This window comes from Erinaceus europaeus, chromosome 12 (genome assembly GCF_950295315.1).
Source record: "Erinaceus europaeus chromosome 12, mEriEur2.1, whole genome shotgun sequence".
In the NCBI taxonomy this organism is placed as follows: domain Eukaryota; kingdom Metazoa; phylum Chordata; class Mammalia; order Eulipotyphla; family Erinaceidae; genus Erinaceus; species Erinaceus europaeus.
Window position 1 is genome coordinate 51,521,644 of NC_080173.1, and position 16,593 is coordinate 51,538,236.

The 16,593-nt window shown below is 47.2% G+C and overlaps 1 protein-coding gene and 1 pseudogene across 1 annotated transcript in view; one reads left to right on the top strand and one right to left on the bottom strand.

Annotated features, from left to right (window-relative positions):
• ARHGAP23 (Rho GTPase activating protein 23) overlaps positions 1–14,820 on the bottom strand; it is a 108,949-nt gene extending 94,129 nt beyond the window's left edge. Inside the window, exon 1 of the mRNA XM_060203613.1 lies at positions 14,689–14,820. Within this exon, the coding sequence (XP_060059596.1) occupies positions 14,689–14,697 (9 nt within the window). The 5' untranslated portion in view covers positions 14,698–14,820. The remainder of the gene's footprint in view (positions 1–14,688) is intronic.
• Positions 9,293–10,225, top strand: LOC103120530 (eukaryotic initiation factor 4A-I-like; annotated as a pseudogene).
• Positions 14,821–16,593: the final 1,773 nt, after the last annotated feature.

The window sequence follows — 16,593 nt, forward strand, 5'->3', positions numbered from 1 at the left end:
ATGTTGGGAGTGGGGGAACTAGCCATGGGGACACAGAGATAAGATCTAACTTCTTCCCGGGAGGGGTCCTGGTCTTAAGACTCTAAAGTGAGATGCCAGAAAAATAGCAGTGGGAGGCTGGGGAGCAGTGGCAGACTGCTCCTGAAAGGGGGAAGCCTTGAGCTCTTTGGGATTTTGTTGTATGTGTGTGTGTGTTGGGGGGGGGGGGAGTGAGATGGGAAAAGAGACGCAGCATGCCATGGAGAAAGACCAGAGAGGATCTAGGCAGGGAGGTAGCAGAGAGAGATTCTGACTGTGTCACTGGCGCCAAGCAGAGGGACTGTGGGCAGGAAGTGTGAAGGGCTGAGGAAGGAAGCTGGTGTGGGTGGGACATGGCCTGGGGTGACTGGCTGCACACTTAGAATCCAGCCTGACTTAGAGTGAGAATTTAAGCAGAGATGTGCCTGGCCACTGTGGCTCAAAGTGAAGAAGCACAGAGAGTGCAAGAGATGGTGAGGGGGCTGGGTGTGAGGAATGGGGACATTGCACCAGATCAAAGGCAACAAATCAAAGGAGCCCACCCCTACACACACACACACACACACACACACACACACACACATGGTGACCAACTGGATGTTGGGAGAAGGAGATTGAAAAAGTCTAAGCTCAGAATGTTCTGTTCAGCACTGTGTTAAGTCCTTTGTATGTCTGACTCCAATTACACTTGGCAAAGGGGCTCCAAGATAGATACCATGACCCTCACTTTATAGATAATGGGATTGAGTCCAGAGAGCTTCTCTCTCTCTCTCTCTCTCTCTCTCCATGTGTATGTGTGTGTTTTAAGATTTATTTATTGATGAGAGTGAGAGAGAGGAAAGAGAACACTAGAGTACTGCTCTGGCACATACAATGCCAGAGATCAAACTCAGAAGCTCATGTTTGAGAATCTAGTGCTTTATTCATTGCACCACTTCTTGGGCGGCAAACAATTCAGTAAATGCAATATCTTTTCCAAGTCCACACAGGACTCAAACCCAGGAATCTGGGCTCCAGAGTCCACACATTTGGCTAGCAAACTGTGTTTCTGGTAGAGTTAATATTGGCAGCTAAGTCTACCTCCTAGAGGTGGGAGGCCTGAATAGAGCCCTTGTTCTGGAAGTCACTGGTGAGTCCAGAAGGTGGTTCAGATTCTCCAGGAATAGGGGGGAGCAAGAGGAGACCAGATGTGGGGCAAGACCCTGCGAAGCACCTATCCCTAGAGGCAGTCCAAGGAGGAAGAAGCAGCAAGGAAGAATGGGAGAATAAAGAGGAAGCAGGGGGCTAGAGGAAGTGGCTCTGTAAGGAACAAAAAAGGCACTTTCAGAGGACAGGCAGGGGCACAGGGCAGCTGCACCATGAGAAAAAGTATCAGGGAAAAGGAAGTGGGTGGGGAGCAGGTGGCAGTGCACCTGGTTAAGCACACACATCACAGTGCACTAGAACCCAGGTTCAAGCCCCTGCCTCCCCACCTACAGGGGAAAGTGTCATGAGCGGTGAAGCAGTAGTGCAGGTATCTCTCTGTCTCTCTCCCTGTCTTTCTCCTTCTCTTCTCAATTTCTGTCTCTATGCAATAATAAATAAATAAATAAATAAATAAATAGATAAATTTTTAAAAGAGAGAGAGAGAAAAAGGAAGTGGGCAGGAGACCCCTAAAAGAGATGGCAGGAAGGGGCATGGAGGGCACAGGTGAGCCAACAACAAGATATATTTCATCTTGGGTTGGGGAAACCTGAGCAAGTCTTCTGGTTGAGGATGGAGCAACCAAGGAAAAAAAACCCGAGGGGACATGGGATGTAAAAGTATAGCAGAGAGAAAAAAGTCCTGACACTGGGATCCTGAGGAAGAATCACCTTCCCTGAGGCTGTGCAGTGGGTGGGACACAAGAACATGGGGGGAAGAAAGGGAGCACCAGACCAGAGTTTTCCAGGGTCAGGGTCTGAGTCGGACCTAGTCCAAGAATCCACAAGGGATATATGTTGTCCTCAAGGAGCACTGAAGAGCTGGGAAATAGCTCAGCCAATAGAGCACACACTTTGCTAGGCACTGGGATCCAGGTTCAAGCCCCCAGCACTACATGAGAGCACTGTACCTCAAGGCTTCAAGAGTGGTAGGGCAGTGCTGTGTTGTCTCTCCTCTTTCTGTCTGAAAAATTTTAAAGGGGGAATCGTACAGAAGCAAACATCCCAACAAGTTAAAAAGGAGAAGGAGAAGGAGAAGAATCACTGAACCACAAGTCCAAAACATCATTGAGCCAAAAGTCCAAAGACCCGGGTTAGGGTTCCCATATTGCTTTCCTGAGAACTGTCTCTGGGGAAAGGAACCTCTCTGAACCGCTTAAGATGAAAACAATAGGACTTCTCAGCCTGACTTGGATTCGGGGCTCACATTTGATAAAGGACTTAAAACACTCTGTGAGTTGTAAAAGAAAAACAATGGGTGGAAGGTGACTTCTAGGGCCATAAACCTGGGCCCCTTCCAGTCTCTTCACTTAAAGAAGAAGAGCACCCCCTAGTGGGGAAGAGCAGGAGGGCAGAACTAGAAGGGAAAGTGGAGCTCTTTAAAAACAAAAGAGTCAGTTGCATCCAGGGGGCTAAGGAGCAGCAGCAGCTGTGTTTCTCTCCTCTCCTCTCCCAGGTCAACTAGGAATACCAAAGGAGACCACCTGGGACCACAACAAGACAGGACTAGAACGACTTCAGGAACCCACCAAATCACCGGTGAGTGCAAACACATGTGGCTCATGGACAGAGAGGAGCCTAGGGAGAGATTAAGTGGCTGGTAACAGTCCAGCAGTTTACCAGTTGAGACACCACCTCCAGTGTGTTTCACCAACAAGGGGATGGCTGAAGGGAGGAGAGGACTCCCCCAAGACTCACCAAAGGCAACTGTGAGTCTCCACTGCTGCTGCCCTCAATCTGGAGCAGTGGCAGGGAGGCCCTGTGCTGACACCAGAGGACAGAGAACGGACCAGGAAATGCAGGAGGAGATCTATACCTTGGTGGCCTAGTGGTGAGGCTGTGAGAGTCTCTTTGCATAACCACTAGATTACCTCTGACTCACCCTGCTTTATTTCTTGGTCAGAAGTCAGTGATTAAGCTAAGAAGCCTACTTATAGTTTAAAAGCCCTCAGACTCTCATAGCCTACAGGGAAGATAAAGAATAAAAGAGGCTTTTAAGCCACCGAGCTCCAACTCAGGGATTAAAATACTATTGAAACAACTGTCAATTTCCACAACTGTGAACCCTTTCATTACCTTACTTGGACACAGGTCAATCCAGGCAAGAGTGATCAGTAATTTGAGGGGTACTGAGAGAGGGACCTCATAACATACTCTATAAAATGGCTAAACCAACAAGAAGAAATATTGGAGAAATGAACAAGGACAAGAGTCCAGCTAAAAGCCCCCCAAAGGGTGAAGCAAAAATAATGAGGTCAACATCCAAACACTAGTTAAGGCAATAATCACAGGGGTGAGTAAAGAGTTTGAATGAGGGGGTCAGGCAGTAGTGCAGTGGGTTAAGTGCACATGGCACAAAGCACAAGGACTGGTGTAAGGATCCTGGTTCAAGCCCCCGGGTCCCCACCAGCAGAGTAGTCGCTTCACAGGCGGTAAAGCAGGTCTGTAGGTGTCTATCTTTCTCTCCTCCTCTCTGTCTTCCCCTCCTTTCTCGATTTCTCTCTGTCCTGCCTAACAATGAACAACATCACCAACAACAAAAATAACCACAACAAGGCTACAACAAGGGCAACAAAAGGGGGATTGGCAGGAAATGGCCTCTAGGAGTAGTGGATTCATGGTGCAGGCACTGGGCCCCAGCAATAACCCTGGAGGCAAAAAAAAAAAAAGATTTTGAAAGAATTGTCAACAGAAATGCAGAAACAGCAAATGAGTCCCTGGAAGAAAACACTAATTATCGCAAGGTTATTAGAGAGCTGAAAGCTGAAATAGCTGAGTTAAGAACACAACTAACTGCACAAGCTAAAACAGTATCAGAACAGGGTAACAAAATAGATGAACTCCAGAAAACAGTAAAGGGCAGAGAGAATAGAATAAATAAGGCTGAAGACAGATTTAGTAAGATTGAAGACGAATTAGAGACAACTAAAAAAGAAGTAAGAGATCTCCAAAAGAGGTTAAGAGATACTGAAAACAACAACAGAGACCTAAGGGATGATTTCAAAAGAAATAATACATGCATTATTGGCTTACCAGAAGAAGAAAGGGAGGGGAAGAAAGCATTCTTCAAGGTCATCATAGCTGAGAACTTCTCTAGTCTGGACAACATAAAAGACACAAAGGTTCAAGAAGCCCAGAGGGTCCCAAACAGAATTAACCCAGAATTAAAGACACCCACCAAGACACATCATATTTAGAATGGAAAGGAATAAGGATAAGAAAGGATCCTCAAGGCTGCAAGAGAAAAACAAAGAGTCACCTACAAAGGAAAACCCATAAGATTAGCAGCAGACTTTTCCACACAAACACTACAGACCAGAAGAGAATGGCAAGATATCTATCGAGTGCTCAATGAGAAAGGCTTTCAACCAAGACTACTGTATCCTGCTAGACTGTCAATCAGACTAGATGGAGGCATAAAAACCTTCTCAGACAAGCAACAGTTGAAAGAATCAAGTATTACAAAGCCTGCCCTGAAAGAAGTTCTGAAAGGTCTCCTATAAACAGACCACCATAAATATGCCATATATCAGAACACTCTAAAAATCTACAAGTATGCCGTTAAAATATCTTCAATCTATGATACCAATAAATGTCAGTGGCCTGAATTCACCTATGAAATGGCACAGAGTAGGAAGATGGATCAGAAAACACAACCCAACAACATGCTGTCTACAGGAAACCCACCTAACTCAACAAGACAAACACAGACTCAAAGTGAAAGGATGGAAAACTATCATACAAGTCAATGGCACACAAAAAAAGGGCAGGAACAGCTATTCTCATATCTGACACAATAGACTTTAAAATCAATAAAATTTAAAAAGATAGGGATGGATACTATTTAATGCTCAGTGGATCAGTCAGTCAATAATGAGGACTTAACAATTATTAACATCTATGCACCCAATGAGAAGCCATATAAATACATTAAACATCTACTGAAAGAGCTACAGCAATATATTAACATCAACACAGTCATAGTAGGGGACTTAAACACCCCACTCCCACAACTTGACAGATCATTCAGGCAGAAAATAAAGATGTGAGGGAGCTAAATGAGGAGATAGAAAAACTAGAACTACTGGACATTTTCAGAGTCATTCATCCCAAGAAACTGGAATACACATTTTACTCAAGTCCACATGGGTCATTCTCAAGGATAGACCATATGTTAGGCCACAAAGACAGAATAGCAAATTCAAGAGCATTGACATCATTCCAATCATCTTCTCAAGACCACCGTGGAATTAAACTAATACTTAACAATCAATAAAATATTAGTAATAGTCCCAAAGTGTGGAAGCTCAACAGTACACTACTTAACAACTACTGGGTCAAAGAGGAAATAAAGGAAGAAGTCAAAATGTTTCCAAAGTTCAATGAAAATGAAAACAAAAGCTATCAAAATATTTGGGACACAGCTAAGGCAGTACTGAGAGGGAAGTTCATAGCCATACAAGCACACATTAGGAAACAAGAAAAAGCACAAATAAACAACCTGACTGCACATCTTAAAGACCTAGAAGAAGAAGAACTAACCCTAAAGCAACCAGAAGGACAGAAATCACTAAAGTTAGGGCAGAAATAAATAACATTGAAAACAAGAAAACCATACAAAAGATCAATGAAAGTAAATGTTGGTCCTTCAAAGAGTGAACAAAATCGACAAACCTTTAGCCAGACTCACAAAATAAAAAAGGGAGAAGGCCCAAATAAATTTGATCATAGATGAAAGAGGAGATATTATAACAGACACCGCAGAAATTCAACATCTCATGAGAGGCTTCTATGAACAACTATATGCCACCAAGCTAGAGAACCTGAAGAAATGGACAATTTCCTAGATACCTACAAACTTCCAGAACTAAGTAAAGAGGAACTAGATAACATGAACAGGCCCATCACAGCTAATGAAATTGAAACAGTTATCAAAAATCTTCCCAAAAATAAAAAGCCCTGGACCAGATAGTTTTACAAATGTATTCGACAAAAACTCCAAAGAAGAACTAATACCTCTACTTTTTAAAGTCTTCTAGAAGATTGAAAACACTGGAATACTCCCTGTCAGCTTCTATGAAGCCAACATCACTTTGATGTCAAAAGCAGACAGGGACATAACCAAAAAAGAAAACTACAGACCAATATCTCTGATGAACATAAATGCTAAAATATTGAACAAAATTCTAGCCAACTGAATACAGCAGTATATTAAAAATATTTTTCATCATGACCAAGTGGGGTTTATCCCAGGCATGCAAGGTTGGTTTAATATATATGAATCAATCAACGTGATCCACCACAGCAACAAAAGCAAGACCAAAAACCACATGGTCATATCAATAGATGCAGAGAAAGCCCTTGACAAAATACAACAACACCTTATGATCAAAACACTTCAAAAAATGAGAATAGATGGAAAATTCCTCAAGATAGTGGAGTCTATATATAGCAAAAAAAAAAAAAAAAAAAAAAAAAACAGCCAACATCATACTCAATGGTGAAAAACTGGAAGTATTTCCACTCAGATCAGGTACTAGACAGGGCTGCCCACTATCACCATTACTATTCAACATAGTGTTGGAAGTTCTTGCCATAGCAATCAGGCAGGAGCAAGGAATTAAAGGGATACAGATTGGAAGAGAAGTCACACTCTCCTTATTTGCAGATGACATGATAGTATACATAGAAAACTCTAGGAATCCAGCAAGAAGCTTTTGGAAATCATCAGGCAATACAGTAAGGTGTCAGGCTACAAAATTAACATTCAAAAGTCAGTGGCATTCCTCTATGCAAACACTAAATTAGAAGAAGATGAAATCCAGAACTCAATTCCTTTTACTACAGCAACAAAAACAATAAAATATCTAGGAGTAAACCTAACCAAAGAAGTGAAAGACTTGTATACTGAAAACTATGAGTCACTACTCAAGGAAATTGAAAAAGACACAAAGAAGTGGAAAGATATTCCATGTTCATGGAAATGTTCATGGGTTGGAAGAATTAACATCATCAAAGTGAATATACTACCCAGAGTCATCTACAGATTTAATGCTATCCCCATCAAGACCCCAACCACATTTTTTAGGAGAATAGAACAAATGCTACAAATGTTTATCTGGAACCAGAAAAGACCTAGAATTGCCCAAAACAATCTTGAGAAGAAAGAACAGAACCAGAGGCATCACACTCCCAGATCTCAAATTGTATTATAGGGCCGTTGTCATCAAAACTACTTGGTACTGGAACATGAATAGACACACTGACCAGTGGAATAGAATTGAGAGCCCAGAACTAAGCCCCCACACCTATGGACATCTAATCTTTGACAAAGGTGCCCAGACTATTCAATGGGGAAAGCAGAGTCTCTTCAACAAATGGTGTTGGAAAAAATAGGTTGAAACATGCAGAAGAATGAAACTGAACCACTATATTTCACCAAATACAAAAGCAAATTCCAAGTAGATCAAGGACTTGGATGTTAGACCAGAAACTATCAGATACTTAGAGGAAAATATTGACAGAAGTCTTTTCTGCATAAGTTTTAAAGACATCTTCAATGCAATGAATCCAATTACAAAGAAAACTAGGCAAGCATAAGCCTATGGGACTACATCAAATTAAAAAGCTTCTTCACAGCAAAAGAAATCACTATCCAAACCAAGAGACCCCTCACAGAATGGGAGAAGATCTTTACATGCCATACATCAGATAAGAGTTCAGTAACCAGAATATACAAACAGCTTTCCAAACTCAACAACAAGAAAACAAATAACCCTATCCAAAAATGGGGAGAGGACATAGACAGAATATTCACCACAGAAGAGATCCAAAAGGCTGAGAAATACAAGAAAAAATGCTCCAAGTCTCTGATTGTCAGAGAAATGCAAATAAAGACAACAATGAGATACCACTTCATTCCTGTGAGAATGTCATACATCAGAAAAGGTAACAGCAGCAAATGCTGGAGAGGTGGTGGGGCCAAAGGAACCCTCCTACACTGCTGGTGGGAATGTCATTGGGTCCAACCTCTGTGGAGAACAGTCTGGAGAACTCTCAGAAGGCTAGAAATGGACCTACCCTATGATCCTGCAATTCCTCTCCTGGGGATATATCCTAAGGAACCCAACACACCCATCCAAAAAGATCTGTGTACACATATGTTCTTAATAGCCAAAACCTGGAAGCAACCCAGGTGTCCAACAACAGATGAATGGCTGAGCAAGTTGTGGTATATACACACAATGGAATACTACTCAGAGATAAAAAATGGTGACTTCACCGTTTTCAGCCGATTTTGGATGGACCTTGAAAGATTCATGTTAAGTGAAATAAGTCAGAAACAGAAGGATGGGGAGTCGGGCTGTAGCGCAGCGGGTTAAGCGCAGGTGGCGCAAAGCACAAGGACCGGCATAAGGATCCCGGTTCGAACCCCGGCTCCCCACCTGCAGGGGAGTCGCTTCACAGGCGGTGAAGCAGGTCTGCAGGTGTCTATCTTTCTCTCCCCCTCTCTGTCTTCCCCTCCTCTCTCCATTTCTCTCTGTCCTATCCAACAACGATGACAACAACAATAATAACTACAACAATAAAACAACAAGGGCAACAAAAGGGAATAAATTAATAAAATAAAATATTTTTTAAAAATTTAAAAAAAAAGAAACAGAAGGATGAATATGGGATGATCTCACTCTCAGGCAGAAGTTGAGAAACAAGATCAGAAGAGAAAACACAAGTAGAACCTGAACTGGAATTGGCCTATTGCACCAAAGTAAAAGACTCTGGGGTGGGTGGGTGAGGAGAATACAGGTCCAAAAAGGATGACAGAGGACCTAGTGGGGGTTGTATTGTTATATGAAAAACTGGGAAATGTTATGCATGTACAAACTATTGTATTTATGGTTGAATGTAGAACATTAAAAAACAGGGTGGGGGTATAACATAATGGTTACGCAAAGAGACTTTCATGCCTGAGGCTCTCAAGTCCCAGGTTCAATCCCCCATACTGCCATAAGCCAGAGCTGAGTAGTGCTCTGGTAAAAATAAATAAGTAAACAAACAAACAAATAGAAAATATTTTAAAAACAGAGTTTCTAAGGAACATGTCTGTAAGTCAGGATTCCTGATCCAGAGACAATGGCCCCGATAGGATGGAGCCCGAAGGTGTCATCGAGAGTAACTGGAATGAGATTGTGGACAGCTTTGATGACATGAATCTCTCTGAGTCCCTTCTCCGTTGCATATATCCCTATGCCTTTGAGAACCCATCTGCCACCCAGCAGCGAGCCATTCTTAAGGGTTATGGTATGACCACTCAAGGCCAATCTGGGACTGGGAAAACAGCTACTTTTGCCATATCGATTCTGTAGCAGATAGAATTGGATTTAAAGGCCACCCAGGCCTTGGTGCTAGCACCCACAAGAGAATTGGTTCAACAGATACAAAAGGTGGTCATGGCATTAGGAGATTACATGGGTGCTTCCTGCCATGCCTTTATTGGTGGTACCAATGTCCGTGCAGAAGTGCAGAAGCTGCAGATGGGAGCTTCCCATATAATTATTGGTACTCCAGGCCATGTATTTGATAGCCGTAGATACTCGTCTCCCAAATATATCAAGACGTTCGTGTTGGATGAAGCTGATGAAATGTTAAGCCGAGGATTCAAGGACCAGATTTATGACATATTCCAAAAGCTCAATAGCAATACCCAGGTGGTTTTGCTGTCAGCTACCATGCCTTCTGATGTGCTTGAGGTGACCAAGAAGTTTGTGAAGGACCCCATTTGGATTATTGTCAAGAAAGAAGATCTGACTCTGGAGGGCACCACCAATTCTACATCAATGTGAAACAAGAGGAGTGGAAACTTGACACACTCTGTGACTTGTATGAAACCTTGACCACCACACAAGCCGTCATCTTTATCAATACCCTAAGGAAGGTTGATTGGCTAACTGAGAAGATGCATGCCCGAGACTTCACTGTCTCTGCCATGCGTAGGGACATGGACCAAAAGGAGATTGTTTCCTGAACCTTGTAGACAGCATCAACAGAACCTGAACCAGGCTGGGCCCTGTGGCCGTGACAACCTATAAAACCCAGGGGCCCAGCCCAGTATCCTTGAGGGCTGATAAGAGTTGGGAGGGAGAGACTGCATCTTTCTTGGACTGGCGGCAGAGTGAGCCCTACCCAGCATATAGGACAGGAGGTAGATGAAAGCATCCCACCCCAGCTGCCTACCAAGGTTAGGAAGAGGAAAGAAAGGTTTTGCAAAGGCAGGAGTTTCAGTCCTGTGTGACCCTGGGAAGTGAACCCCACAGCTTGAGTCAGTGTGAAAGCTGACAGGAGATTTATAGGGGCCAGGACATCACTGCTCAGGGGCCTGCAAACACCAAAATGGAGAGGAGAGGAATGAAAACATGGTGACTGGCTACACTGCACAGAACTCTTCAACACCATAAGGCAGGTGTTATTAGTCCTGAGCTATAGGCAGGCTGAGCAGCTAAGTGACTGGCTGCAGTCTGGTGCTAAGCCCGGGCACTTTCTATGAAGCACAGTCCTTTGGAGAGGGCTTAGATTAGGCTAGCCCTTTCAGTTCCAGGACACTAAATCCTGCATGTTCTACATGAGGGCACTTTCATTCTTCCAGCAACTGACCTGAAGCCTTGCTTGTGCACAAGCCCCAGTCCCTGCCCAGCTCTTGTCCAGTCCCCACCTGCACCTCAGTGCTCACAGAAGACCCTGCCCCACTCTCCTTCTCCTTCTGAGAGGTGGGAACAGAGGAGGTGGGAGAGTGAGGGCTGAAGGAAAGGAAGAGGAGAGGAAGAAGGCATACAGGGGAAGGGTAACCGCCACCGCTCTCCCACCCCCCCACACCCTGTCCCCCACCCCCAAGCTCTGGAAATCCCTGCCAGCTGCTTGCCTCCCCTCTGTCTGGCCCTGGGCCAGCCTGGGTGGGAGCAAGGGGAGTTAGATGGGAAGAAAGAGCAGTATGGCACTGACCACAGGGGGCAAGGCCCTCCATCCTGCACCCACCCCACCCTGCCATTCCAGCCTCTGTGAGAGATTCCAGGCATGCTCCCCTTGAAGGGAACCCCACATGCCAAACTCCACACATACCAAACAGACACATCAGGGCAGTTCTTGCACTATAAAAGGATCCTTTGCTTTACAAGAGGGCTCAGCACAAGGGAAACTTAAAATAGGAGCTTGCTCTGGTGCCATGAAAGAAGCTCTGATTTCAGAAGCACCCCATACACACCACACATCCAGCACACAGCCTGGGAACCTGGCAGCATCGCGGGTGATTGCCTTAAGGTGCTGGTATTCCTATGGGCGCCACCACTAACGCGCTTGCTGATTATCAGTCTCCATCCTAGGGGTGTCGGGGTCTCAGTTTGGACTGGCTACTGTGGTCCTCAGTAGAGCTGCCCTAGGATACCTCGACAAGGACCTAGAAAGCCACTACCCAGCACAGCTGTTAGGGATTTTACAGTGGCCCAAAGAGAGGACAGGTGACCAAAGCCTCCCAGTGTCTTAGATGAACAAGGGCAAGAGGCCACCATCTTTTTATTTTAATTTTATTATTTTTTTAATTTTTTTATTTTTTTATTTTTTTAATTTTTTTATTTTTATTTTAATTTTTATTTATAAAAATAAAATAAAGTCGGGAGTCGGGCTGTAGCGCAGCGGGTTAAGCGCAGGTGGCGCAAAGCACAAGGACCGGCATAAGGATCCCGGTTCGAACCCCGGCTCCCCCCCACCTGCAGGGGAGTCGCTTCACAGGCGGTGAAGCAGATCTGCAGGTGTCTATCTCTCTCTCCTCCTCTCTGTCTTCCCCTCGTCTCTCCATTTCTCTCTGTCCTATCCAACAACGACAACAACAATAATAACTACAACGATAAAACAACAAGGGCAACAAAAGGGAATAAATAAATAAAATAAATATTTAAAAAATTTAAAAAAAGGAAACACTGACAAAAACCATAGGATAAGAGGGGTACAACTCCATACAATTGAGGTCACCATCTTGACCCTACACACACCCTTCCTTCCCTCCCATGATGCCAGCGCCCCAAGGGGAGCAGTTCTATCCTCTGGGAAATAATGAGTGATTGACACCATCCCAGTTCCAGAAGTAGGGAAGGAACGAAGGTAACCAAGAAACAAGTGAACTATCTTGAGTAACTCAGACTGAGCTGTGGGCCCAGAAAAATGTATGTAGGGCCCTCTAGGTAGAAAGCAGTGGGCCCTAGTCCTGCCCCCTCCTTCATCTGTTTTAATTGAGATGAAGACCACATAACACAAATTTAATTATTTTGGGCTGGCCAAGTAGCTCACTTGTCCAGTGTACTGCTTTGCCATGTGTACCACCTAAGTTTGAGCCCGGCCCTCAATGCTTTGAAGGAAGTTTCAGTGCTCAAGTCTCCTTCACTCTCTCTACTTCTCTGGCTTCTCTGCCTCTACTTAAAAATTATCTTTGCATTTTTATTTATTTTTAATGATTTTTTTTTATTTCATGAGCTACAGAGAGAGGGGGAAGCAGAGAGAGAGAGGGAGCAGAGCACCACTCTGAGATATGTGGTGCTGGGGATTGAATTCAGGACCACAAACCCACACTACCATTGGACCACCTCCCAGACTGTTATTTAACTGTTGTTGAGAGCAATAGTGAAGGGGGTGGGAGAGAGGGAGGGAGGATATCTGAGATTAAAGCATTGGTTGGCTCTGTCATATGGCAGTGCCAAGGATCAAACCAAGCTCTTTAGGCATGTAAGCTCTGTGTTTAACTATGAGATATCTCCCAAAGTAATTATTTTTATACATTGTTATTATTATTTTTATCTTTATTTATTTATTGGATAGACACAGCCAGAACTTGAGGGGGAAGGGGTGACAGTAAGGGAGAGAGACAGAGACACCTGCAGCCCTGCTTCACCACTAGCAAAGCTTTCCCCTTGCAGGTGGGAACTGAGGGATCAAACCCGGGTCCACGTGCACTGTAATGTGTATCCTCAACCAGGTACACCACCACCTGGCCCCAGTAATTATTATTTTAAAGTTGTTTTATTTATTAAAGAGGTGAAACTAGAGCATCACTCTCATACATGTGATACTGGGGCTTGAACCCAGGACCTCATACTCTTAGGTCCAAGATCAAGCCACATTGTCACCTCCCAGGGCACCCACATTAATTATCAAGTATTTCAGTAGCATATTTAAAACTGTCCCCCACCCTCACTCTTTTTATTCTCAGCATCAAGTTGAAAGTAGAATCAGTCATGCCAACAGATCATGACAATTGAGTTCCTTTCCCTTCACCTGGCCTAGTGCTCTAGGGAGCTGCCACTGGCCATTTAAATTAACAACCAAGATGTCAAACAGGCCTGAGAGGAGGCCAGCCCACAGCCCCACCCCACATTGCCTGCCCAGCTCAGGGAGGATGCCCAGAGCATGTCAGGATTCCCCAGCGCCCTCTCCAAGCCCCAGAATCATCCCATCCCTTGCCTCCACCTCACCTCCTCTCACTCCCCCATCACCATCACAGGCAACCTCCTCACCTCTCTGACAAGAGACTGGGGGCCTGAGCTCAGTGTGCAAGAAGAGGGTCTCACAGCCCAAGATCCCAGGCTGCTAAGGTAGACAGAGCAGTCTTCTGGGTGCCAGTGTGGACACACCCAGGAATAGAACCACCTAGTGCTCCAGACTCCACCCCATATCCAAGTGGGGATCCCAAGGAGCACGCCCCTTGGTCTACTTCATGTCAGGCTTCTCAGAGCAGGGGGGAGGGGGCAAGTCAGAAAAGCCCCCTAGGCTCACTGAAGGGGACTGACCCCACTCATCCAGGATTTGCAGTGGAAGGGAGGGGACTGGAGCTGTGATCCAGGGGCTCTTTGCCCCTACTTCTGTCAATCAACCTGGGTAAGAGACAGTCTTCTGTCCCCTTTGCCCCCCCACCATCCCCCACACTAGACGGGGCTTCAGGACTGTGTGGGTGGAGGGGGGCATAAAGAGAGCGTCCCCAGCCCACCCCATCTTTTCACTGCCATGAAATGGTGGCAGCAGCTGCCGCAGCTGCTGTAACTGGGGAAGGAGGGGGGGGATCTGAGTGGGAGAAGCCCCTTGGTGTCCAGAGGGGAAGAGGGTACGGTTATATCACGAGATCCCACCAGGGGGACCCGGGGTCAGTGGTGTGCCCCCGAAAGCCATCCCGCCTCCTGCCACTCCTCCTTTCTGCAGCGCCTGCTGCCCCCCCACCCCCGCACCCAGGCCTGGGATCCCAGCAGGGGCTGGGCCCTGGCCGAGTGTGGAGGGGGCTTCCCGGGGAGGCGAAGGGAGAGGCCGCGAGTGCGCCCTCTGTGCGCGCCTCCCCAAGAGGTGTGGTGAGGACACGCCAGGTCACCTCAGCCCCGGCCCCTCCCGCGGCGGCGCCCTCGCCTGGGCACCTTCTGTCCCCCGCCCCCCGCGTTTTCCTCTCAGACGCGCCCTGCTCACCTGCTCCATGCTGCCAGCTACGCCGCCCTCTTCGCGCCAGCCCCGGGGGGCGCAGCAGGCGGCGGCCCCTCCATGCCCAGCTCTGGGCAGCTGCACCCAGCTCGCGCAGTGCCTGGTGTCAGCCGCGGACCCCCGCCCCGCCCCTCCCGCAGGCCCCGCCCCGCCCCGCCCCGCAGCGGACAGGGACACACACACACACACACACACACACACACACACACCACACACTCTCACACATACACACACACCACACGCACCGCGCACACACACACACTCTCACACACATACACAGTCACACACATATTCTCACACACACACCACACACACACACCAAACATACACACACACACACACACTCTGACACACACATACACACTCACACCACACATACACACACACTCACACACACCACACACATACACAGCACACACCACACACACACACCTTCCTCACACCTCATTTCCACTGTGCCTGAGGGGGCCTGTCAGTTCAGAGGAGTCCGCTCCAAGGGGAGCCTCTCTGCTCACTGCCCACCCCTTCCCTGTCCCCCAGGTTAACCAGGCAGAATGGCCTCGCCCTTGTTTTACAGGAGCCAGGCCTCACTGCAGTTGGGTGAAGAGGCCTCAAGACCCCAACCCCCCAGGCTTGATCCCTTCCAGGAAATCCCCCTTAGCCTGGACCTATGGGAGCCACTGTGCCACCCCACCCACCCCTGGCCTGCAAGGTTTGCATCCTGTGACCCTGGGTGCAAGCAGGTGCTGGTGGGGAGGGGCCACTCCTCAGCGTCCAGGGCTCAGCCTCCATTCCAGTGTGTTCTGAAGTCCTTGCCTGGGTGTGGGGATCAGGGAGAGAGATTCCTATCGCCCACCGTGTGCCATGCTCCAGGCAAGTGCCAAGCAAGGGGAGAGGCTGAACTCTGTCCACTGCCAGAGAAGGGTCACATGAAGTCCCAAATACCAGCCGGGAACCTGATTTATGGGTGGTGGTGCCACCCTCTGGTGACGATAAAGGAGGTGGCAGGAAAGACTACTACCCCCATTGGGCGTGGCACCTGACTGCCCACCACCCTCTAACAGGGCAGGGCCAAACTGGGGGCATCACATGAGTAGGCTTGTGAGAGGCAGGCACACTGCCCAGGGCAGGGGTGCAGTGTCCTGGAGTAGAGGAAGCTGAAGCGTAAGCTGTCCTTAGGTGGGCAGTGGGGTGGGGGCACTGATGTACAATGTCTGGCTACTCAAGCACCGCACACTGCTGCCCAAGTCCACATGAAGTGGAGTCCACCACTTCTCACTGTGTCTTGGTCTCTTTGTTAGGCACCAGAGGGTGAGAGGCCAGGGGTGGGAAGCTGGGATGGGGCTGGGATCAGTGAAGATCCTGAGAGGGCCCAGACAAAGGGGGCTTTATAGGCTGGGTGTGGGGGACATGGGGGAAGGAAGGAGGCAAGAATGCAGGCTGGGGAGGTCCTGAGCTTCCTGGCAGTCTAGTTGGGGGCTGAGGTTGGGCTCTCCCAGCCCTCCCATGCTTTGGCCCTGTGGGCATTTGCTGCTCTGCTCTGGGGTGGCAGCCAGGAATTCTTGGAGGCCCTCATCCCTGGTGACCCCCTCCCCCCTAGTGCCCACACCCTCCTGGTTGACCCAGCCCAGTTTGCTGCAGCTTCCCTTGGTTTCCCTGCCATTTCCTCTCAGTGTCCTTGTGGCTCCAATCTGCTGCCCAAGTGCTGTACTGGCTGCCTGGGGAGGGGAGGGGAGGGAATGTCTTGGATGGGATCACAAAACTGTGGGGTCAATGGGGCCTTTTGTCCCTTCAGACAGAATCTGTCCTGGGCAAAAGAGACAGGAGACAGAAAAGAATGCCAGCCAGTAAGTATGCTCCCCAGACCTGGGCTAGGCTGTGGCTGAGCTAGAC